The sequence below is a fragment of the Aplidium turbinatum genome, chromosome 4 (genome assembly GCF_918807975.1).
Source record: "Aplidium turbinatum chromosome 4, kaAplTurb1.1, whole genome shotgun sequence".
Taxonomy (NCBI): Eukaryota; Metazoa; Chordata; class Ascidiacea; order Aplousobranchia; family Polyclinidae; genus Aplidium; species Aplidium turbinatum.
The window spans coordinates 38727659-38751514 of NC_137475.1; the positions used below are offsets into that span (position 1 = coordinate 38727659).

A 23856-nucleotide genomic window follows, 5' to 3' on the forward strand; every position below is an offset into this window, starting at 1 on the left:
CTTTTTTGAATGGAGGCATTTTTACACAAACCGTACACCATCGTGGTAAGCTTACAGTTTCACGATCTTCTCTGACACACAAGTTCGTGTTGATACATTTTCAATACTAAAATGTGAAAATAGTGCTTGGACGGCAAGTGTAACATCAATAATTTCGTACATATACAGGTCTGCTACTATTCGGTGAGTCGGATTCGGTGAGTCCAATTCGGTGAGTTCCTAACCTCTAACCCCTAACCCTAAAACGGCAATGATAATTAGGCTACGGTACCCGATAATTTAAAAAATCACCGAATAGGGATCGGATTCACCGAATCGGACTCACCGAATCGGACTCACCGAATCAGACTCACCGAATCGGACTCACCGAAACGGGCCATTCCGTACATATACAGCATATGAAGACTAGTACTCTGAAAAAGCTGACAACTGTTTGCTTCAATCGGCTGCCGATTTCCATCTCGTAGATGTCACACCACATACAGTGCGTTGGTGTGTAAACATCTCATGTCAACGATCTACATTCTGCTACTCTAAGAAAATCCAGCACGGCCCGGCGAGGGAAACCATTCGAATACATCTGAAAAATGCTGGTGGTCACCTGGTCTTGAACAACATCCTGGATTTCCTGCTGACTTGCCAGATAGCTGTCTAGGTCGGCCTAGAATTTTGGAAATGCCACACGTTTGTGATTTATGCTGGGTAGACTTAGACCTGTCGCCTGTACAAATATTTGTTCAAAATCGTAATGAGCTCACCAATATAAATCTGTTTGACTCAATGCGAATGAAAACATCTGGCAACAAACTGACTCGTCTGAATAATGTTATTAGTCTACCACTTACAGTAAAACACAAAGCTAGACTGGCGGCTCAACCACCAATAATTTTCTGACAATACAATGGCAGAATGCATGAATAATTTTTCTGCTTACTGTCTGTTGTGAAACACATTACTGCACTGCGTGTTGCTACGACAAATGCAAACATTGAAATAATTACCACAATACGATGCTTGAAAGGGCGTATGATCCTATTTCTGAAGTTCATATCTGTTTCTTGTTGGAGACTCGGTGCGTGAAGCTAAGCACTTTTGAAGTACCAATAAAAAAAAAAATTCTGACAATACAGACTTCACCTACCATCACGGTTACTTCCCGTCGAGAAGTTTCGAGTTAAAGGAGGATTTCCACCGCTTGGAGGAGCACTCATTCCTCCTGGAGGAGGATGCCGCTCCTCGCTAGTCACTGGGGATGACTTGTTGTTCCAGTGGGAGGTCATCTGTTGGTTGACGGATGACGCGGAGGAATTTCTTGAAAGAGACTGCGGGGTGCTTTGCCCAGAGAAAGAATTTGCAGACTCTGCAGTTTGCTAAATGTTGGAAAATTATTTTAACATTCATCCAAAGATTTTTATGCTGCCACATAACATTGCACATTGATGGAACGAAGTGTCGTGATCTTTAAAACGAAAGAAGCCTTTTTTTGGAAGGTGCAACCCTGCACAAGTGCACATTGGCAGTGAGTTACATATCTTTCCATTAAAAGTGTCTTGTTGTGCAAACACAGCTCTACAAATGCGACTTGCAGTTTAACAAAACAGAGCTTTAGTGAAACTGTATGCCGTTCCAAGATTCAATCAATACACAAAACAAGCGTTTTTTTTGTTTACCAATATGTCAAGTATAACTTCAACCACATTTGCTTGGTCGGGTACTAATGCTTGCTCATCATACAACCTGGTCAGTTGCCATGCCATCTATTTACTGATCAACACGGTGCTTTGGTAAAAGATTAAAAATACTGAATAAAGTAGAAACCCTGCATTGAGCAATGCTTACATTATAATCTTGCGGTTGCATTGGCGGATGATTTCTTGGATAATTGGAGCGCGGTTGGCCGCCTTGTCGTTGAGACTTAGACTGACTTGAGTAGCTGATGTGGTGAGTTGCTAAAAATAAATTGCTGCTGAAGTTTGGGTTGCATTTCAGGTTTTAAATGTCTTGTGTTCCGATTCTTGGTGCACTCTATTAGATTAACTCACTAACCAGCTAGCACATCGGTCGTTTGCAGACGTTGAATCAATGCAAAAAGAAACAAATTTTTGGCAGGGTTAACTTAAACAAGACAAGCAGCTAATCAAAAAAATATATAAATTTGCATTTAAAGAAGAAAAAAAAAACGCAATTATGAAACGCTATACGCATTCTGCATGCTTTTCAACTGAAGTAGAAAAGTTCCAACGTACTGTTTTCGTGCAATCTGCTCTCATGGACCCGATTAGCCCGCTCGTCATCGCGCTGGTACGACCTATCTCCTTCCCGAGAATATCCAGTGCTACCTTTCGAAAATCTATTGAAGAAAACACCACAAGTTGTCTCTCAATCGTTACCAGGAATGGTTCAGCGATCAAGTTTCAAGTATGTACAAAATACATCATGGATAAAATTTGTAAAATAAAGAGATAGAAGTTTTCACATTGTTCACGCCACTGTTGTCTTATACCGGTAGCCAATTGAAAAGCCTATAATTGAGTGACCTAAAGGTAGAGTGAGCCAAGTCAACTTGGACCGAAAATGAGTTTTTGCTTCCATAGAAACAACAAAAGATGCAACAAATTTTGGGGATAATTGGGAAATTCTATTATTAGAAAAAAATATGACAAAAGTAAACTTGGTTTATCACTGAAAAAAATTACAAATCCAACAGCGGCTCAAGTCTACTTGGTTTGTATTTGTTATCAAAATTAACTAATATTATAGTGGCCCACGTTTACTTGGCTTGCAATACGTGAAGAAAATTACAAAAGTAATAACAGCTCAACATCTGTAATAACAGTATACTCTTTCACAACTTAGTAAATTGAGTTGGCATGGTAATAATGACACTTGTCGGAAACCCAGGGGTTCCCAACCTGGGGGTCATGGCCCCCTAGTGAGTCATGAGCCTTTTTCAAGGGGGCCATGATGGAAAAATTTAAAAAATAATAATTTGTTTAATTTATCATCTCTAAGTCCATGTAGTACTCCTGATGAACAGAGATCAGGTGATCAAGATAAAAGTTTTTCTGTATTTTTCCACTCTTGGAAGCTGTTATTGCGTAATAATGGTTGGTGTTAAGGTTTCAGTACTGGGCTTGTCTAGTCTTGCTATCTGGTTAAGCAAAGCCCCACCTTGCATTGCTCCGGGACTCTTCTTGGCGCCGTCCACAAAAGAAATGGCATGGTAAAGATATATTTCGTTTATGTGGAACATGCATTAAAGGGTATGAATATCATGACCAACTTCATCATTAAAATAATTGACCAGTCGAGTTTTGACTCCGGACTTTTTTCCTGTGTTGAGAGCAGTCGTATCAGCCATGACTGAATATACTTGGGATAGGTGAACTCTGCAAGCCTACTGGATGATGGTGCCAAAAATCAGTTCAGCAGTGACCGACACACTTTTGGGAAAAGATTTAACAGCAAGCACACTGTCGTGCTTCATGCCAAGTTGGCCAATCATCAACAAGTTGACCCAAGAAAACGTATTGATCTATTTTATCGACAACGCGCCCATCATAACATAACTGCATGGCAGAAGCTGAGTTGAGAAGGTTCTCACTTTCCATTAGAAATTTTTCTCTCGTTTTTTGTCGTTAGCGGTATACTGTCGAAGGTGATGCAGCATTGCAGCTACTTGATCTTTTCCAAGAACGGACCTCATAAGATCTGACTGCTGGCGTACCGAAGTCATCCTACGATCAGCAAGTACACAACTTCTATCATTTATGGAAAAAGAATATATTTTTTGTACACTTTTTCCCAAACAGCTGGTTTCAGAGGCTCGTATTCCTTATTATCTTCCCAATTCATATCACCATCACAGTCGCTTTCGCTACTGTGTAGTCATCTAACTACTTCATTTCTTTTTCTCTGTTTTAAAAATAGTAGTGCCGATGCTTTGGCAGATTGTATGCCAGAAGTGCTAGGTTTCTCTGTTTGCTAAGCACTGGAAGACCAGCTTTGTTCCATATGCCAACTACATCTTTCAGCAGTTCATCTTTCAAATCTTTGAAATGGGGTATTTTCTTCAAAAACTTAGGATTAGTTTCGGCTACTTTCTTCCTCAAGTAAAAATAGTGATTGACTATATCTGAATTCATGGAAAGCACGTTTCTCTCCAATTCCTTGAAGTTTTGCATCGACTTACTAATACCTGACCTTAATGCCATAATGACACTTAAAGTGCCTCTGACAGGTAAATAAATTCGCTAAGTTTACCTAAGATACCATAAAGATGACACTAACAAACTTCCCTGACCAGCAAATCATAAAAAATATCAACAGGCTACTAAGTTACACGCTTGCAAACTTTCGTTGGCATCGGCGAATCTGGCACTCACTCAATTGCGAAAATAAAAACGGCAACACCGCTGTGACGTCACAGTAAGCGGGAAGGATACATTCTTTCTCTGTGATGACTTGGTGAAGTGTGGTACGGCTACTGCAAAACGTGAATGTGTGGGGCTCTGTTGGTCCAAAGCATGTGCAAATTAAGAATTACCGAAATGAAAAAGTGAACTAATTACTATCAGGTTTCGATCAAATAGGTTGAGTTTACTTTTATCAAGCAGCATCTCAATTCAATTGAAATTGCAGTTTCATAGGGCTACAATTTTCATACTTTTTTTTTTGTCCTAATCTGGCTATAGCCATTTGCAGTGTAACAACAGTATCTCACAAACAGTACCTTTAATTTATGGTTGAGGCAATGCCTACAAATTGCTGTTTATGTGACATTGTCAGTGACAAAGACCGTGTGCTTTCTTTTCCCACTTTCTCACAAAACAAGGTAGGCCTGCTGAGAATAAAATGGTCAAAGTTTTCTTCAAGTGTTCGAAAGTGGGATGGGCCATACAAAACTAGTCGTATATGTTCACTTCACTGAAGATGATTTTGTTAATACCACTCAAGTAAAAATGCCTACAGGTATGTGTGCATACTACAAGGTGATGCTCTCGGAAGCAACAATCGGATTGTGATGCCGTCATGCATTGTTTGGCGAATCCGAAACAATTTTCCAGTTCCAGATGACCGTTACACAGGATTTCAATGGCCAACTGAAGGCACATTATGAGAGAGAACTTTTATTTATTTTTGAATAGTGATGATGAATTAAATATGAATGATGATTCGTACGATTTTTTCACTTCAAGTATATTTTAGGTTTTGTAGGAACGTATCCAGTACAGTTTTATTAAACTGCAAACAACAATAAATCTTCAAAAAAAGCAACCGCTTGTACCAACTCCGACCAAACTGTGATCCACCAATTACATCTAGGAAGCGTTTGTTTCATCCGTTGCTAACGACATCCACTTAGGATGACGTAATACCACCAAAGTCGTCCCAGAGCAGTGAAATATGGAGTTTCGCCTGCGGTGGCGTTGCGGAGCAGTCGTTTGATTAAATTACGCCCTAACCAGTCGTGCTACGAGGTTAAGATTAAAAAGTTGGCTAAGTGTAATTCTGCGCTAGGAAATGCTTTAAAAAGTTACTATACTTGGATCCAACCTGTCAGGGGCACTTTAACTCTTTCGCGCCCAGCGATTTTGCACGGTTTGACCGCAAAACCCAGGCATTTTTGCTATTTTTTCTCTAACTTTAACGAGTTGACACGCGTGACACCGATTGTGTATTTCGACATGGAATATCTCATTGGAAAGATAATTTCAAGTTCTGACTATAAATGTTAGAACCTATTTTCCTAATACAACATATTTGAAGATCCAGTATTTTCAAAATGTGTATTTTTTTAACTTTTTTTTTTGTTAAAAATTTTGTGAAAATGAAGCATCTTACAAAAAAAAAATACTCCCACCTTTTCTGTAGAAGCTAAAAAGATTTTTTTTCTTCAGTGGACTTCCTAATGATGGGAAGTGTCAAGCAAAAATCATACATGCCTTTGTTCCTTTAGTACATAAGCTACTTTTATTTTAACTGTTGTTGGCTAAAGTAACCACACTTTGTCAAATTTGAGCAATTTTTTTTTTTTGAAAAACACGAGAATATCAATAAAATAAGCATTTTACAAGGGACCAGTAAATTTATAGATATTCTGCTACAAAGACAAAGTTTTATATCACGCATCAAACAGCATCATTTTAAAATGATGCTGGGCGTTTTGCATTAAACCTCAAATCATTTTAAAATGATGCTGGGCGTCATAGAGTTAATCTAAAGCAGGTGAACAGCATACCTCTTACTCAATGGTTACATTAATATTATGTACCTTCAAATTACCATTTCATCTCTTGCAAAACGAACAAGGACTATTATTACGCAATAGCAAAGTTCTGATTCCGTGTGACTTCAAGTCTTAAAATGTAATGATAAAATCATTTACTGCAGTAATAGCTACTGATTTGCGTGTGGTTAGTACAACAAGCTGTGCTCTGCTACTGAACGTCAACTGATACTTTTTTAATCCGAATGCTCTAGACGCTGCGTAAGCGCATCATCAGTTTACAGAACACATTGTGACTGACAGTCATTACATTTTAAGACTTGAAGTCACACGGAATCAGAACTTCGCAGTGGTTGCCGGAGGATTCTGCTGCCTGTCGCTTATACCAAAAAATGTTTCAACAGAATGCACCATCAGCATCGGTATTGCGACTGACAAGTTTCGATAACGATTAGAGAGCGTTCATAACTGACGTCAACCACTTTTTGGCCATTCCTCTTGGGAGGTCTTCGTTTGGCTCTTTTCTGAGGATTTTCTCTTAAGCTTCACGATAAACCATGACGCCGCAAAGCAACTAAATAAATTATATATGTCGCCACCGCGGAATGGCCCGATTCGGTGGGTCCGATTCGGTGAGTTCCCTATTCGGTGAGAGCCTTTTTCGGTGAGAGCCCTATTCGGTGAGTTTTTTTTTAAATTATTGCGCGCCGTAGCCTAATTATCATTGCCGTTATAGGGTTAGGGGATAGGGGTTAGGGGTTTGGGGGTTTTTGGGGGTTGGGGTTTGCAGTTTTGGGGTTTTTGGGGTTTGGGGGTTTTTGGGGGCTTTGGGAGTTTTGGGGTTTTTTGGGGGTTTGGGTTTTTGGGGTTTGGGTTTTTGGGGTTTGGGTTTTTGGGGTTTGGGTTTTTGGGGTTTGGGTTTTTGGGGTTTGGGTTTTTGGGTTAGGGGGTTTGGGGTTAGGGGTTTTAATTAGGCTACGGTACCCGATAATTTTCAAAAAAAAATTCAAAAAAATCACCGAATAGGGCTCTCACCGAATCGGACTCACCGAATAGTAGCAGACCCGTTCCGAACAGCCAAACTTTCGCTACAGTCGCCCACATAGGCCTTCGCCCACTTGGGTCGTCGCCACATGGTCCCGCCCAAGAGGATTTCGCCCAGATGTTGTGTACCGTTTTATTTATGGTCTGTGGTTGCTTATCCTTGAGTTTTGGTGATGTCATGAGTTAGATCACAATGCTGAACCTTGAAGTAAAAACGTTTTTACAGAAATTTTTAGTACCAGTTGTTTGCCAAACGATTCATTATATTAAGCATAAGCAGTGGCGCGGGAACTATTTTTCTCTAGGGGGGGCTGAAGCTGCCGTAGTGTTGTCAGCTTCTGGGGGGCTTCGCCCCCCAGACCCCCCTTGAGTGGGGGAGCTAACAAATGCAAAGCGGCAGCAACAAAGCTGCTGTGCAGGAAATTGAAATGTAAACGATCAAATTAGAAAGTGATATGGAAAGAACGGTTTGTGGAAATGAGCTTTCACACGCTTCCAAAGATTGATTTCGCTCAGGTGTTTTCTCTATGAACTGTGTCATGAGTTCTTTGACATCGACAGTGTTTTGGTGGATATGCACCAACGCAAGATGAGTAAGTCTTTTTTGTGTCATTGAGCTCCTCAACAACGTTTTCAGGCGTCTAAAGCCAGGGGCGCCGGAACGGTTTTTGACTGGGGAGGCAGGATTATGAAAAAAGGGCATTTTTGTTGCTACAGGCCAATTTTTTTAAAAGTTTATAATAAGATATAGCGACAGCCGACAATGCTCATCCACCAGCTGATCATCGAGTAATAATACAAGTGTCCTGTAACTTATAGGCTACAAAGAACAATGGCACGGAAGGGCATCATGCTATGTTATAATGATGTAGGCTAACCTACTGTGATACAGAATTTTGTGTCGTGAATATGACTTTGAGGCAGAAACGAAAGATTATAATTAGGCTAAAAGCGAATAGCTGAAATTGTTATATCGCATTGCAAAATGTGCAGTATCTTATATGACCTTAAAAGGGCACTATTGCCTCCCTGTCCCCCCCCCCCCCCCGCTTTCGGCGCCCCTGTCTAGAGCAGAAAAAGAACGTTCTGATGATGCAGCTCAAACCGAGAGGCAAAGGGCAGAACTCCACGAATTTTCGCATTTCTTTGAAAAGGTCTCGTGTTTGAGGGCGTAGTTGCGATAGTAGGCTATCTCAGCAACCTTTTGAACAAAGTTTGCGGTTTTTCCACATAACATCGTTGAGCAAAGTAGCCTAAATTCCGTTTGCAGGCGATCTTTGCTGATGGCATCGGGTAAGCTGATCTCAGTATCAGATTTCCTCACCGTTTGGACAGCTCAGAAAGGCCTTCTCTCTATTGGCTGCTGTAAGCAGATCCACCTAGTCGAATATTCGATCAAGCTCAATTTGAACCGAATCAAGGGCTTCGATGTAGGCCTTATTGCCGTTTCTACGCTCCTTCTCCCGCAGACGACAAGGCATCCGATTCATCTGTGTTTCGAAATCGAGTTTTGCTCACTCGGGGATCCTTTGGCGTCTTTAGGTTATTGACAGACGCAAAGACGTTCGCTACTTCCATAAGCTTGGAAACGGATTCATCTTTTCTGAGATTTTTGATCTGTTCGTCGAGAATGGTGATTGATTCCAAAGCTGAAGAAGCAGAGATTTTCTTGTTTTGTAGCTGTCTTGCGACGGTTCTGCTTCTGCAGGCTGAAAAGCTTCGCCGCTGCATCGCAAAATAAAGCCGCATCGTGCGTGCTTGTTTTACCAAGCCGAATATGTTTGCATGTGCGTCTCCTCTCATTGCATTATCTTCTGTCATGTCGATCAGATATGACAAAGCAATATCATGTATTATTGTAATGTTCAGAAGTACGTGTGGAATTTAGATATTGCAGAATGATGTCCAATAAACGATGGACAGCCGTGTTAGTAGGGAAGGTGGGTAGTACTGCTACTGCGAGGTATAGCTCCTTGTGATTGACGACTCTTTATTGCGAATGATGAGCGCGACCACACGTAACAGGAACTCGATTCATCGTAGCAATTATTGTTCAAATTTTTTTCTGAAAATATGTTACCTTAGATTGTAAGAATTTTGTAGGGGAGGATGAAGCAATTATTGAAAATTCCAGGGGGGGCTGAATTTGCTCTAGGGGGGGCTGCAGCCCCTTGAGCACCCCTACTTCCCGCGCCCTTGAGCATAAGTCAAATTTATCCTGCCCCAATCCAAAAATATGCGTTGCAATTATCCACTAGATAAAATTTCACTAAAACATGCATTCGTTTTTTTTTTTATTCAATTTTTTTTAGATGGGTCGCTTTACTGTTGGGAAATTATGAAATTTTGCAAAACCAAGTAAACTTGGGTCACTTTTTTTGCTAAAAAAGCAAACAGTAGAGTGACCCAAGTATAAAAAAAGCAAATAAAAAAAACGTGACGTCATATGACCACACGATTTTCCGAAAATTTTTTTGTAGTCATATGAATTATTCCCTGTACTTTACTGGATAGATTCAACTTCACCTTCATAGTAAAAAAAGTGCCTAACTTTGAAGTCGATTTACTCAAAATGAAGATTTTCGACTTGGGCCACTCTACCTTTAGGTCACTCAATTTGCAATAAACCAGCCATTCTTCAGTTATGCCGTGAGATCAAATTCATAATCGAAAGCGCTTTAGTGACGTCATATGACGTTGAAAAACTGCTGCTAACACTGTTGTTGAGTTTTCTGTCACCGCAAACTTTCAATTTGCGTTCTATTGAAAACGGACATATATAAAAGCTCTTTTGACCAAACGCTTCATGTTATTACAAGTCGTTATTTCTTTTGCAAGCAAAAACTGACTTTCGCACATGTCACAATGCAATAGTGAAGAAACAAGAGATCTACGTAAGCGAATGCACTAAGCAATTCGAAAAAGGCTCAAATCAAATCGTTGAATTCTATTTTATTTAATCAAAAACTGAATGAAATACAAGCCACTTGGCTGAACCAGTTAAAATACTCATACATTTCATCCACAAAAATGGCGCCCTTTACGTTGGTTAACATCTGCAGAGACTGAACCAATGTAGAAAGAGTGAATTTTTGTATATGGAATGTAAAAGGGGTCAAATTTTCTATCTGGAATATGATATTCGGTACCTCGGCGGGAGCTGACTCTGCATCCCAGATGGTCGATTGAAAGGTTTAGCTTGGGAAGGGCTCGTTGGGGATTCGCTTGGATTGGTGGGGGTGTTCGACCGCCCGGGTCCAGGCCCGTATGACCCTCTTTGTATTGGGCCTGGTCCTTGGTAATAGTTGTGGTTCGGTCTCTGGCCACGGAGTTCCCTTCCCTGGTCACGGTTTTGGTCTCTTCCACGTCCTTTATTGCGATTACTGAACCTGTTGGGCAGATTTCGAAATGTGAAATGTTTGAAACAAAAATTTAAAGTGCTAGAAGATAACCGATGGGTTGTGAAAATATGGGTTGGGTGAACACTGAACATTGCATGACTGAATAATAATAATTTATAGGACACCAGTTGGGTGCAATATAGTGACAATAAAAAGTCTCCATAATTGGCGATTTTCAGCCAACTGTCGCAGTTCTTCAGGGGTTTCCAGGCATGAGTGAAACGTATAGAAATACTTAAAATTGATGAAATGGTTTAAAAGCAACAAGACTGAAAAATAGTAAAACTGCGACAGAAAGATAAAAATGTGTAAAACTACTTCTTCAAAAAACATTTTTGATAGTTCATTTTATTTAAACAGATAACTTGACAACTTTTCTTACGAGAAATAGTTTATTGCTAAAACAGCACGTGATAAGAAAAAACACTAAAAAACAGAAGCTATCAACTACGAAAGCAAGCGTTCACGTAAAGTACACTTCATGGAGTATATATCTTTTTACATGAAACAAAGGATTAAAAATGATAGAAAGCACTGAGTATTGCTATAGAAAGTCAAAGTTCCAATAAAAAAATATCCCGAGAAAATTAAAAATTCCAAAACCATTTTATGCATATCAGAATAAAAGTCAATTATTATAGAGACTATTATGTAACAATTGGAAAAGTTCTGAGCATCCAAATATAGGACATCAGGCAATCGGGATGTTACAATGAGAGAAAAACGGAAGTCAACCTTCACCCAGTAAAGTTACAGTTTTTACATAGTCTCGACGTTTGGCGACGTTGAAACCACGAGTTAAAGTCAAACACAAACAAGCAAAAACAATCTCAGACAGAAAATCAGTCATTTTTACGTCTGCAGACGTTGATTCGTTGAATCAATGTTAAAATGGCTGATTTGCCGTCTGGGTTTTTAAACAAGCAAGCGAATCGAATGGCACTCAATAATACGAAGTAGACTGATAAGCGAAAAACGCCCACACAGCTCGAAACGGCTTGCAAGAAATTGATAACAACTTTGATCAAGCCAAGAAAGGACAACAAACAAAATCATCAACGCCGTTGGCCGCCGAAAGAGTATTCTCTGTTTATTTGTGGAATTGTTTGCGGCTTGGCGGTCATTGCCGATGCCTGCGTGTCACCAAAGTGCGGTGTCAGTGCATTTAAGGCAATACGGAAACCAAGCTTTGCTCTCTGAGCGAGTAAGCGTTTGGTTAAATGCTTACAAGTGCATTTCCTGATGGTAGCATAATCTTGTTTACATTTTGCTCTTGCCCGACGAGTACCTTGTTCAACAAATTTATGGATATTCAACATTCTATCATGCAATTTTACACAAATTCAGTAATTTTGCCAAAAAGGTATATTGAAACAATTCTTTACTAGCCAGCAAATCAGTCCATTTTTGCATTGAATAAACGTCTATATACATCTTGAATCAATGTTAAAAAGGACTAAACTGCTGACTGCGTTAAACTTACTTATTCTGGTCGCGAGGTGGAACATCTCTTCGCACAGAACTGAATTTTTCTTCTTCTGTTGTCGTGTCATCCAACTGAAGAGTTCAAACAGCATGTTAATTGCATTAAATTAATTCAATTACAGCTAATACCTTTATTAAGATGCAGATCTACATGTACGGTTGACATTACCTACTGGCTGCTACACATCAAGTGTATTGGCGTATTTTTAGAAAAAGCAGCATCAGCCAGACAAACCTCCAGATCAATGTTTTTGACATAGGCCGGAGAACTTTCAATCTCTTGGGCGATTCTTGTGGCTCTTGCTTTGCGTGCTTCAGCCTCGTGTGAATTGTCGTTATCAAGGGGCGTCCTGGAGGACAAAATAATTCAAACAGTTTTTTTTTTTTTTGTATTCTTGGTCAACACGTCTCCACAGACAAAAGACAATTGGATTGAAAATCGTCATTTTTACGCCAACTAGATCAGTGGACAGTTAAAAGTTAATATCAGTATTTTCGTTCTGCAGTGAGCCCAAATAGGTTGAAAATGATCATGAGTCTGACACACGAGTTTTAATGCTCTAAATGTATATTACAATTTGGGTGGAGAGGTAACTTTTTCAAACCATGAACAATAATGTTAAATGTAGTGTTGTTGCTGAGTTATGCCTGTATATTAGGGTGTTTCATTTTTTCACCATTTTTGAAATTCAAAATGCCTGGGGTCCCATCTGGTGGTATTTGGGGAAAAAAGTTTACACCCCAAATTTTTTTCAATTATGACGTCATATTGAGGTGGTCCACGAGCTTTGAAATTTTTGGGCCTCAAAATCTCGAAATTTGGCCGTATCTCCGGAACCGCTCATCATAGATCGACAAAATTAGTATCAAAATGCGCAGAAGGGTCGGTTTCCTATACCTGATGTAGAGAATATTAAGGTCTATCTGCTTCAGAAAAAAAGTTATTACAAAAAATCTGATTTTCGGTGTATTTTCTCCTGATGAACAGAGATCAGGTGATCAAGATAAAAGTTTTTCTGTATTTTTGCACTCTGAGAAGCTGTTATTGCGGAATAATAGTTGGTGTTAAGGTTTCAGTACTGGGCTTGTCTAGTCTTGCTATCTGGTTAAGCAAAGCCCCATGTTGCATTGCTCCGGGACTCTTCTTGGCACCGTCCACAAAAGAAATGCCATGGGAAAGATATATTTCGTTTATGTAGAACAGGGTTGTCCAAAGCCTGGCCCGCGGGCCGCATGCGGCCCGCGACCTCCTTCAATGCGGCCCGCCGCCTCTTCTAGAAAACTTTTAAAAATTACCGTATATCCTCACATATAAGCCGACCCTAGAAAAACAACCTTAAAATGGTAAATTTATAAAAATCCGCATATAAGTTTTATGTTTAATTTGTAATGAAATGATATCTGTTATGAAAGAGTACAATGTACAACGACACTACAGCACTCTTCATGTCACTGGCTATGATAAATACACTGGTGAGGCGCGGCGAGCCCTACTCAATGATCTCAAATCAAACCTGCGTAAACGTCAAGAAAACATGTTTCAATTAGTGAAGCCTTCGTCTTCTACAACCATTGCTTCTTATGATGTATCACTTTTGATGGCTAAATCCAAAAAACTTCAATGTATTCAATGCTCCGCTGACTATAACTATATCAGAAGCCGATGACGATTTGCAGCTTGAATTGTGTGACTTGCAAAGTGACCAGTTTTTAAAGCTACACTGCCAATCACTCAATTTTGGCCTCTTCTTTCTGAAGAGCATTATCCTAATTTACGCCGTTTTGGATTGCACTTGCTGTCAATGTTTGGCAGTACCTACCTTTGTGAAGCAGCATTTTCCGCAATGAAGTCGATTAAATCCAAAGAGAGGAATCTACTTAAACAAACATCTCTCGAAGCCTGCCTTCGTTTAGCCTTAACCTCAGTTGACATTGACACAAAGGAGCTGGCTTCCAAAATGCAGGCACACCCATCTCACTGAATTTTAAGTAAACTGTACCGTTTTACGTAGGTACTTCCTTAAATATTTTTTACGAATAAATTTATGGTTTATTCTTATTCATACTTGTCAGTTATTTATAAGGTTTCCTGGTCTACTGACGTTGCTTAAAATTTCCAAAACTCTCTTATTCGTAGCATTCACATCTTAGCTTCTTTAATCTATTCCCCAATATGTTTTTATGATAAATATAAAGATTCATTTACACATGTACGTGTTTTACTTTACATCTGGTACGGTGAGACAGTGTATAAGAGGAAAAATGTCAACTGCGGCCCGCGATCTAATTTCCTTGCCGAATGCGTCCCGCGTCCCATAAAGTTTGGACAACCCTGATGTAGAACATGCATTAAAGGGTATGAATATCATGACCAACTTCATTATTAAAATAATTGACCAGTCGAGTATTGACTCCGGACTTTTTTCCTGTGTTGAGAGCAGTCGTATCAGCCATGACTGAATATACTTGGGATAGGTGAACTCTGCAAGCCTCCTGGATGATGGTGCCAAAAATCAGTTCTGCAGTGACCAACACACTTTTGGGAAAAGATTTAACAGCAAGCACACTTTCGTGCTTCATGCCATTATCATCAACAAGTTGGCCCAAGAAAACGTATCGATCTATTTTATCGACAACGCGCCCATCATAACATAACTGCATGGCAGAAGCTGAGTTGAGAAGGTTCTCACTTTCCATCAGAGATTTTTCTCTCGTTTTTTGTCGTTGGCGGTATACTGTCGAAGGTGATGCAGCATTGCAGCTACTTGATCTTTTCCAAGAACGGACCTCATAAGATCTGACTGCTGGGGTACCGAAGTCATCCTACGATCAGCAAGTACACAACTTCTATCATTTATGGAAAAATAATATACTTTCTTGTACACTTTTCCCCAAACAGCTGGTTTCAGAGGCTCGTATTCCTTATCATCTTCCCAATTCATGTCACCACCACAGTCGCTTTCGCTACTGTGTAGACATCTAGCTACTTCATTTCTTTTTCTCTGTTTCAAACATAGTAGTGCCGATGCTTTGGCAGATTGTATGCTAGAAGTGCTAGGTTTCTCTGTTTGCTAAGCACTGGAAGACCAGCTTTGTTCCATATGCCAACTACATCTTTCAGCAGTTCATCTTTTAAATTTTGGAAATGAGGTATTTTCTTAAAAAACTCAGGATTAGTTTCGGCTACTTTCTTCCTCAAGTAAAAATAGTGACTGACTATGTCTGAATTCAGGGGAAGCACATTTCTCTCCAATACCTTGAAGTTTTGCATCAACTTACTAATACCTGACCTTAATGCCATAATGACACTTAATCTAAAGCAGGTGAGCAGCATACCTCTTCCTCAACAGTTACATTAATATTATAATAGTACTGTAATACCGGTACCTTCAAATTACCATTTCATCTCTTGCAAAACGAACAAGGACTATTATTACGCAATAGCAGCTACCAAGATAGAAAAATAGAGAAAAACTTTTATCTTGATCACCTGATCTCTGTTCATCAGGAGAAAATACACCGAAAATCAGATTTTTTGAAATAACTTTTTTTTTGAAGCAGATAGACCTTAATATTCTTTACAGCAAGTATAAGAAACCGACCCTTCTGCGCATTTTGATACTAATTTTGTCGATCTATGATGAGCGGTTCCGGAGATACGGCCAAATTTCGAGATTTTGAGGCCCAAAAATTTCAAACCTCGTGGACCACCTCAATATGACGTCATAATTGTGAAAAAAATTTGGGGTGTAAACTTTTTACCCCAAATACCACCAGATGGGACCCCAGGCATTTTGAATTTCAAAAATGGTGAAAAAATGAAACACCCTACTGTATATGGTTTAAATGTATACTGTTTCCTAACAGCAATGCATTCACGGGGCCCTTAAACCCTTCCTGGACCCGAAGGAGTTCAGGAATCCCAGTTTGGAAACCTCTGGCCTAGACGTAGTCAGAGCTTGAACTGCACTTATAATTAAATCACACTTCTACTAAGAAATCGTGTACGAAATGCTTTTTTGAAAGTAATACGGCTTTGAATGCTCTTTAATCATATAATAACGTTTCAAAATACTATTGTATTACCGTATACAACGAATTTAAAGTGTATATTTGAATAAAAAACTAACTTATCAAATTTGTGTAAGTTTCTTTGAAACCTTTTGAAAGCTTCCCAAGAGTTGTGTCTAGTAGTAGGATATTAACTTACGTGTATTCTGGCAACGCTGGGTCATAACTGGACTTGACGCCGTACTGTTCCTTGTTGATCCTAAACATATCTTCGGCACCCCAGCCGTTCGTGCCATTCGTTGTACTGTCTAAGCCATCCTGGAGATAACATTTTGATCATAGTTGTAACGCGAAAAACGTAATTTGTATTTTAATACGCAAAGTTGTACTGGCGACTGGCGTATGGCAAGTTGGCAACAACAATGTTTGCAGATTAATCAAGTGCTGCATAATGGATAACATTGCTAAGAGTAACATACCCGTCATAGCGGTACCGTATGTTTTTTATGAAGAGTCAGCAAAAATATTAAATAATCACCAAGTAGGCTATATACTTCATCCATTCTACTATGATAGTGCAATAGGCTTACATCTTGTACTGTACATATTTTGGTTTCACGCTGATTGTAAAACTGTGCAGCAGTGCGTTTTTTAAACTCGTTTCATCATGACTCATGCCGTTCATCCTCCTCTCTTGTCAGTATTTCAGTTTCTTCCCTGACAGCAGAATCCATCATTTTTACATTGATTCAACGTCTGCGGACGTTGGGTAGATGTAAAAATGACAGATTTTTGTCTGGGTTGTTAATTGTTAAAATTTAAATCTTTCCTTTTTTCTAACTTAATTCAAACTTTGCGCGCGATAATTTTGTCTAGAGTTGAATTTTCATTTTGCGTGTTTAGTTGGTTTCAACAACATGGTCCTGTGTTTTGCCATGCTAGACAGGTAGTCACTACCTGGTCTAGCCCCTGAAGAAGTCAGTCGTGTCTGATTGACGAAACGTCGGAATAAAAGCAAATTGTCACTGTATACATCTTGTGATAGTTTAGCTCAATTTGCACCAGTAGAACATCTCCTATTATTTAATGTAGTGTCAATCGTAAGCAAAATTTGGATATTATAAAACCATACGCATCAATAAACAAAAGCAAAATTCAAATCATCAGGTGATAGCTCAGGCCTGTCGCCTGTATTAGTGCTTTTGACACTTTGCATGTAGGTTTTGTGAGAAACTGAGAACCTAAAAAAGTTAGGATCTTCAAAAAAGTTTATCTTGTTGGAAGATGACATCTCTTGTCTACTTACTTCCAGGCCGGTGATGGACATTGCCCCATCAGTAGGAATGTCACCGCCACCATCCCATGGCTCCAAAGACTTTGGTTCGGCACCGTTCGAGGATGGAAATCGAGATTCCAGTCCCACATCGCCGTTGGATTTCACAGCAACTGTCAAAACATTACTCATGTGCCCACAAAAATGTCTATCACAACACAAAAATGTAAGTTTTGATTCAAAACTTAATCTTCATCAATGTAACTTGTTCGACAGTTGAGTATAATATTGCGCTATGTCTGCCGAAGGCAAAGAGTTTCCTACGACTACGACACAGCCCTTTTCAAAACCACTCGTGCTAGCAAACTTTTACATTGAAAAAACGGCCACGACAGCAAAGAATTCTTTTCACCGGCAGTAAGCGACCAGAAATCGTAATTGCACAGCAATCATTGTGCAGACGTCATAGTAAAATTTCTCAATAGTTGTCATTGAAAGGACAAGAAAGCAAAAGATGGAGAATAAATAACATAATGTGGCTGTGCCTATCGATGTTGAAATCGTAAAAGCAACTAGGTTGTACAAAACATGTAAATAGGTACATCATGCATTCGACTGAATACTTTATAATCAACGAGCAAAATTAGACAGTTCACCAACCTTCAGCGAAATCAAGCTTAACGTCACGAAATTTGACAACAACAATATCTTTTGCATTGAAAATTAACTCTTCCATAAGTTGCCCATTACGTGGAGAAGCTGGATCAACGTCATTCACAGATGACGTCACATTCTCTTGTTTACTTGCAGCTCCAATCACAAGATCCATCTGCACATGGGGTACAACAAGGCTCACTATTGCATACATACTACGAACAAAATCAGTTGATACCTGGAGCTTAATATTGCCAAACTACGATTGCAACAAGGTCCATTGATATATTAGGCTACACAAAACTAGCAATAAGACTTTGTGAAGAAAGTGATAAGATCAAAAAACGAATAAAATATCAGCAAAAAATCATTTTTTACTCTCAGATGTCAAGAAAATTAAGAACAAATAAGCCATAAAACAACCTTGGATCAATTCCTACTGCATGTGTATTGTGTAACTTACATTTTGACTAAAAGTGTGAAATATTCCTGAGTACATGCCGCCATTTTTCACTTGCGCATTGCACTTTGTCCCCTAAAAGCAATGGTATCAAAGTATTAAATATCAGGCAGACTGTTATCAAAACAAAAAATATCAATTCACAACATGACTTGGGTCTTAGAATATGCTAGTCAACATCAGTTTCATTGTAATCAACTCAGTTTAAGAAAGTAGATAATTAAAGAAATAATCTTGTTGATATCTGACAATTACTGAGCGACAATCGTAGGCCATCACGAGCCAGCACATTCATAAATGGTCAGAATTTTATTTCCCATCTACAATTTTCAGTTATTTTCTTTTTTATACAGAATTTGAAATCTTTCTGCTTGCAATCTAAGAGTGAAGAGAATAAATTATTTACCATCAACGAGAGCAAAGCATGGACCATTCTTGGGTTCCCATACACACCATCATAGCACTGTAAGAATATTTGTAACATAAATTTAATACAATTTGTTAAAACAATAACAGTACATTGACATATTGAATATAAATTTAAAAGAATACTCTATTTTACGGAATGGCCCGTTTCGGTGAGTCCGATCTCTTAATGGGGAATTTTCTCAATTTTTTTTTAAATTATCGGGTACCGTAGCCTAATTATCATTGCCGTTTTAGGGTTAGGGGCATAGGCGCCGACTCCGGGGGGGGCGGATGGACGGCGCCCCCCTTGAATTTAGCTCGGGGTGGCTGCCCCCATGCAAATTATTTTAAAAAAATCTTAAAGCAAATGTTTTCAAGTTCAAATTTGCGTTAGTTTGACCTTCATTGCGGATCGATCTCAATTAAAAGATCTACTTGTTGCAACAAGAGCGCTGCTCCTAAGATAACAAAAGAAACAGAAGCACGGTAGCTGATAAACGCCAGCATGGTGCCGTTGAAGCATTGTAACAATGATTGAAAAACGTTTTTCTTGATTTCTTCCGCTTTGTTTTTTTCTTGGGAGTGTCAATAACGAGTGCAGTTTGCTCAGTTTAGTATCTACGCCTATTAAGAGCTACAGTTCAAAGTGACTAGCATATAAGTCGAAGTAGCCTACAGGCCTCGAAATTCGTTTTTGTTGACGGCGGACAAACGTGTCCGGTCTGAGCAGCTATCTCGGCGGACAAATCAATTCTCACGGCGGACACGCCAGTTTTAGCCGTCGACCGTCATGCTTAATCACTTTATCTTGATAATAATTCTTCGCTATTTCAGAACTATAACAACGGTTTTAGAAGGCTTTTTAAGAAATCAGTAAAGTCACTCTGAAAGGCTTTCATCAGACCAACGACTTGCACTTGAAGAGTCAAAGCGTCGTGTAGCTGGTCAATACGTCACATAACTGATTAACTTCCCCCGAACAAGGTCGTGTGGCTTATTGCGTCACAATACTCTGGGCAGGAATCGGAAAATTTCTACAATGACGCTATTATTTTTTGCTGTGCAAAGTTTCACAGGATTTTTTCTTTAAGTTTATTTCTGCGCGTCATGTGAGTGAAAGTGAATTTTCCTTGGGTCTTTTCTTTCTTACTGTAATACCAAAACTTAACAAATTTTGTTGCATCTTGCTGTAATAGCTTACTCGTATAATCTAATTTAGTAACCAACCTTGCCATATCATTATTACTCGGAGATCAAAGCCAGATATTGTGACGTAAAACTTGAACTAAATTGCGCGTGACTAGTGTAGAAGTACCTGTACTCCTATCGTTTCTTAGCGAAGAATTCACCGTTGTTACGCTGATTTAATGTCATCAATCCTTGAAGCAACGTAAAAATCGAAAGTTTTCCTCCTTGAATGGAAGCTAAGGGATACAGTATTCACATTTTCTAGCTGCGCGCTAGAATGCGCTGGAAAATATATTATTGCAATAATTGTTTGTGCTATGCAATGACGATTTGTGTCGCTAGTTCCTGTGTTGTTTCTCGGCGGACAAATAGGACCGATCTAGATGGTACCGGTACTTCCCGCGGACATCACATGCTGTGACGGCGGACATGTCCGCCGTGAATTTCGAGGCCTGAGCCTACATTATAAAGCTTGGCGATATACAATGGCAGATAGACGCAAACAAACATCAATGCTGACAAACAAACATCAGCATTTTGATTGTAAGCAATCAGTCGGCTAGAAAGTTTGCCCCCCGGCAATTTTCAAAACCCGGCGCCTATGGTTAGGGGTTAGTGGTTAGGAACTCACCGAATCGGACTCACCGAATAGTAGCAGACCCCTATTTTAAGCATGATAAGTTTAGGTGTCATGATAATTAATGGACAGCACCTCAACATATTTAAAAAAGAAACTTCAAGCAACCTTTCATAAGTGAATTGAACCTAGCCCAAAAGTTTAGAATGCAACGCACAAGCAGCACTACTGTGACATTATTCAGTGAAGCAATAAAAAGTCCATTACATCTGGTATGCAGCACTGGTAGACAACCTAACAAGCAGAAATATTTAACATTAAGAGTTTCAAAAGAAGTCAAAGCTAATATCTCAAAGCTGCACAACTTGACCAGATCAAGACAGTTTATCTTCTTTTTAAAAAGAGAAAACAATTTCTGTGGCATTAAAAATCTGGCATAGCCATACTTACAGCGGAGTTCTGATTGCTTGATTTTTTCGATAAAGGCCTGAAAAAAATTGAATTGTTGAAAAATTTCTATTTCACTTGTGAGCAAAACATGTCATCTTGGGAAATGATGCAATGCAATTAAGGAAATGGCTAGACTCACGGTGAAGTAAATATAGCCACTTTAATAATTATAAATTTGTTTTTTTGTGCATGTGGTTAGTCATGAGTTTAAATTGTCAACAAAAAATTAGCAGTGTTTTACTTTCAGAAAGAACTGTTTTAAAGATGTGATAAATGATGTTCACTGTATTTCTGAAGTGGGCCAAGGTGATGACTAAGGACGGGCAAAATAATAGAAGCGCATTTAGTAATATATATACTGAGGCAACTATTATATATATGAGGCAACATAGCTAAGTCTAAACCAGTAAGATGGTATATAAACATAAACAGTAACACGTTGTAGATAGTCATGTTAACTTTCATTTAAAATTTACCTAATCCTGGTATGTTGAAACTGAATAACAGTAAAATTCGCTATGAGAAAAGGACATCTTATATTAATAATGATGTTGCAAGCACAGTTAGTGCTTTTTCACCTTCATGATAACTTACGTATAGATGGTGATTATTTTATTTATACTATTAGGTTAAAATACTTTTTTGAATCCATAGACCCAACTTAAAAATTTGAGATAATTTTATAGGCTAGCCTAAAATAGCCTAATATAATGTAATAAAACAGCCTAAAATAATGTAACAACAAAACGAGTAACTATTTTAAATTTCCTCTTCTAAAGATAGAAGAATAACATCCAATCTTCCATACTTGCTGTCAACTGTGTCACCCTGTGGTATGATATGGTACTATAGATTTATCGAAGACAGCCATTTCAATTTATTATTGGGCAATTGTTATTTTTTAAATTTAAGCAATTAATTTCCTGTTTCATACACCTCAATTTTCTACTCCCGGTACAACGAAAGTTTTGCATTTAAGATTGTTTGTTTCTGTACATGAGATTTGATATTTGAAATGACTTTTAAAACAAAGAATCCCTCAGGTTCCATTTTATATTGTCCTCATAACATAGCAACTTAGTTTCTATCTTCTTTTTTTAGGAGAACACTTGGCATGAAATTGTAAATTGAACAAATGGGTATTAAACAAAACAAAGTGTATTTTTAAACACAGTAAAACATAACTCTTAGCCATAGTGATCTATATTCAGTTATTCACAGGCCTTGACAAGACTGGAGCTCCTGACTGGAGCTCGATGTAATTTCAATTGTGAATTCTAAATTAAATTTACTTTATATATTATAATATCCCTTTAAAATTAATAGTTTTAAGAATCCAAATTGCCAAAGTGCAATTATTGTAACTCTTCTTTTTTCTTTAAACCATGACAATTTTTTCCCAATAACCAGTGTTATTAGACGCTTTTTGGGTTTCCAGCATAAGTGCCAAAATCTAGTCCATTACTCAAATGATAACAGCAGCACAAAAGTAACTCAAAGTATAGGCCTACACAAGGACTATATTTATTAACTATTACCGGTACCGTACTCAAACTATCAACTCATAAATGCTAGGTATTTTTGCTATTAACAATCAGCCTTCAGTCAAAGTTTAAGCTGCATGTTATCATGGCCTGTGCATACAGGTCGATATGCTTTTACCTTGCAGTCTTGCCTCCTTTTCGATTTTTCGAACCGCTCGACATCTTTTTAATAATATAAAAATAACAAAAAAATAGTATCAATTGTGGTTACTCAATAAAAGGATCACTTGGGAATAAACATTCCACTGGAAACTTTTCTTAAGAAAATTTTAAGATTTAACGATCAAGAAGCACAACTTTAATAAACTTGCATTTAGTAGTTCTCACTTTTGTTCTCAAAATCTGAAAAAAACAAACAATTAAAACGGTAAATAAGATATCATATGGGATGAAATGAAAGACATATTTTGAGATGGAAAATTATAAGGATAGAAGCATTGGAAGACATTCATTGAAAGACATTCTTCCATTCCAACATTTAAACACTCTTTTACGGGTCCAAGTCTTTTAGGCGCCGGTCAAATAGGCGCGCACACTGTGGCGTCTGGATATTTAGATGCGGAGCATAGTGGCACTCGTTCATTTATGTGCTATTCCTAGTAAAGTTTGCAGATTGTATCAGCTTGGCATTGGCAAAACCTAGTCGGGGTTTTGACGGAAAACTAAGTTACTCTTCACTCAAACCTACCACTCACTTGAATATAAGCTATGGTATATTTTTTACTGATGTTTAGTGTAGGCCTAGTAGTTATTACCTGATTTAGCTAAAAGTGAACTCAGTCATGTTAGGAAGCTTGAATAATTTATTGATAAAGCTTTTGCCACCGCAACCTGGACTAACAACAAATAAATGCCAAACACCCGCATTAAAATACAAATATATTTTTCTGTTCAATATAACATTTGTGTGAAAAGCATTGCCAGTTTAAGCAGCTTCACTCACGGAAGCCATGACATATTTTTCTGTTCAATATAACATTTTGTGTGAAAAGCATTGCCGGATAAAGCAGCTTCACTCACTGAAGCCATGACTAACAACAAATAAATGCACGCGCATCAACAAAACAACATATTTTTCTGTTCAATATAACATTTTGTATGAAAAGCATCGCCCTACCTGCCAAGCTGATAC

At 38.5% G+C, this 23856-nt stretch overlaps 1 protein-coding gene across 1 annotated transcript in view; it reads right to left on the reverse strand.

The window, feature by feature from the left end:
- The window catches only part of LOC145769144 (uncharacterized), a 33476-nt gene extending 10552 nt beyond the window's left edge, over window positions 1–22924 (reverse strand). The window contains exons 1-14 of the mRNA XM_082580736.1: window positions 22843–22924; window positions 21181–21217; window positions 18964–19020; window positions 18561–18632; window positions 18104–18272; window positions 17477–17616; window positions 16370–16488; window positions 12395–12509; window positions 12158–12231; window positions 10423–10662; window positions 2247–2350; window positions 1840–1949; window positions 1142–1370; window positions 602–721 (exon numbers count right to left, since the gene is read on the reverse strand). Of these exons, the coding sequence (XP_082436862.1) occupies window positions 602–721; window positions 1142–1370; window positions 1840–1949; window positions 2247–2350; window positions 10423–10662; window positions 12158–12231; window positions 12395–12509; window positions 16370–16488; window positions 17477–17616; window positions 18104–18272; window positions 18561–18632; window positions 18964–19020; window positions 21181–21217; window positions 22843–22886 (1630 nt within the window). The 5' untranslated portion in view covers window positions 22887–22924. The remainder of the gene's footprint in view (window positions 1–601; window positions 722–1141; window positions 1371–1839; window positions 1950–2246; window positions 2351–10422; window positions 10663–12157; window positions 12232–12394; window positions 12510–16369; window positions 16489–17476; window positions 17617–18103; window positions 18273–18560; window positions 18633–18963; window positions 19021–21180; window positions 21218–22842) is intronic.
- Window positions 22925–23856: the final 932 nt, after the last annotated feature.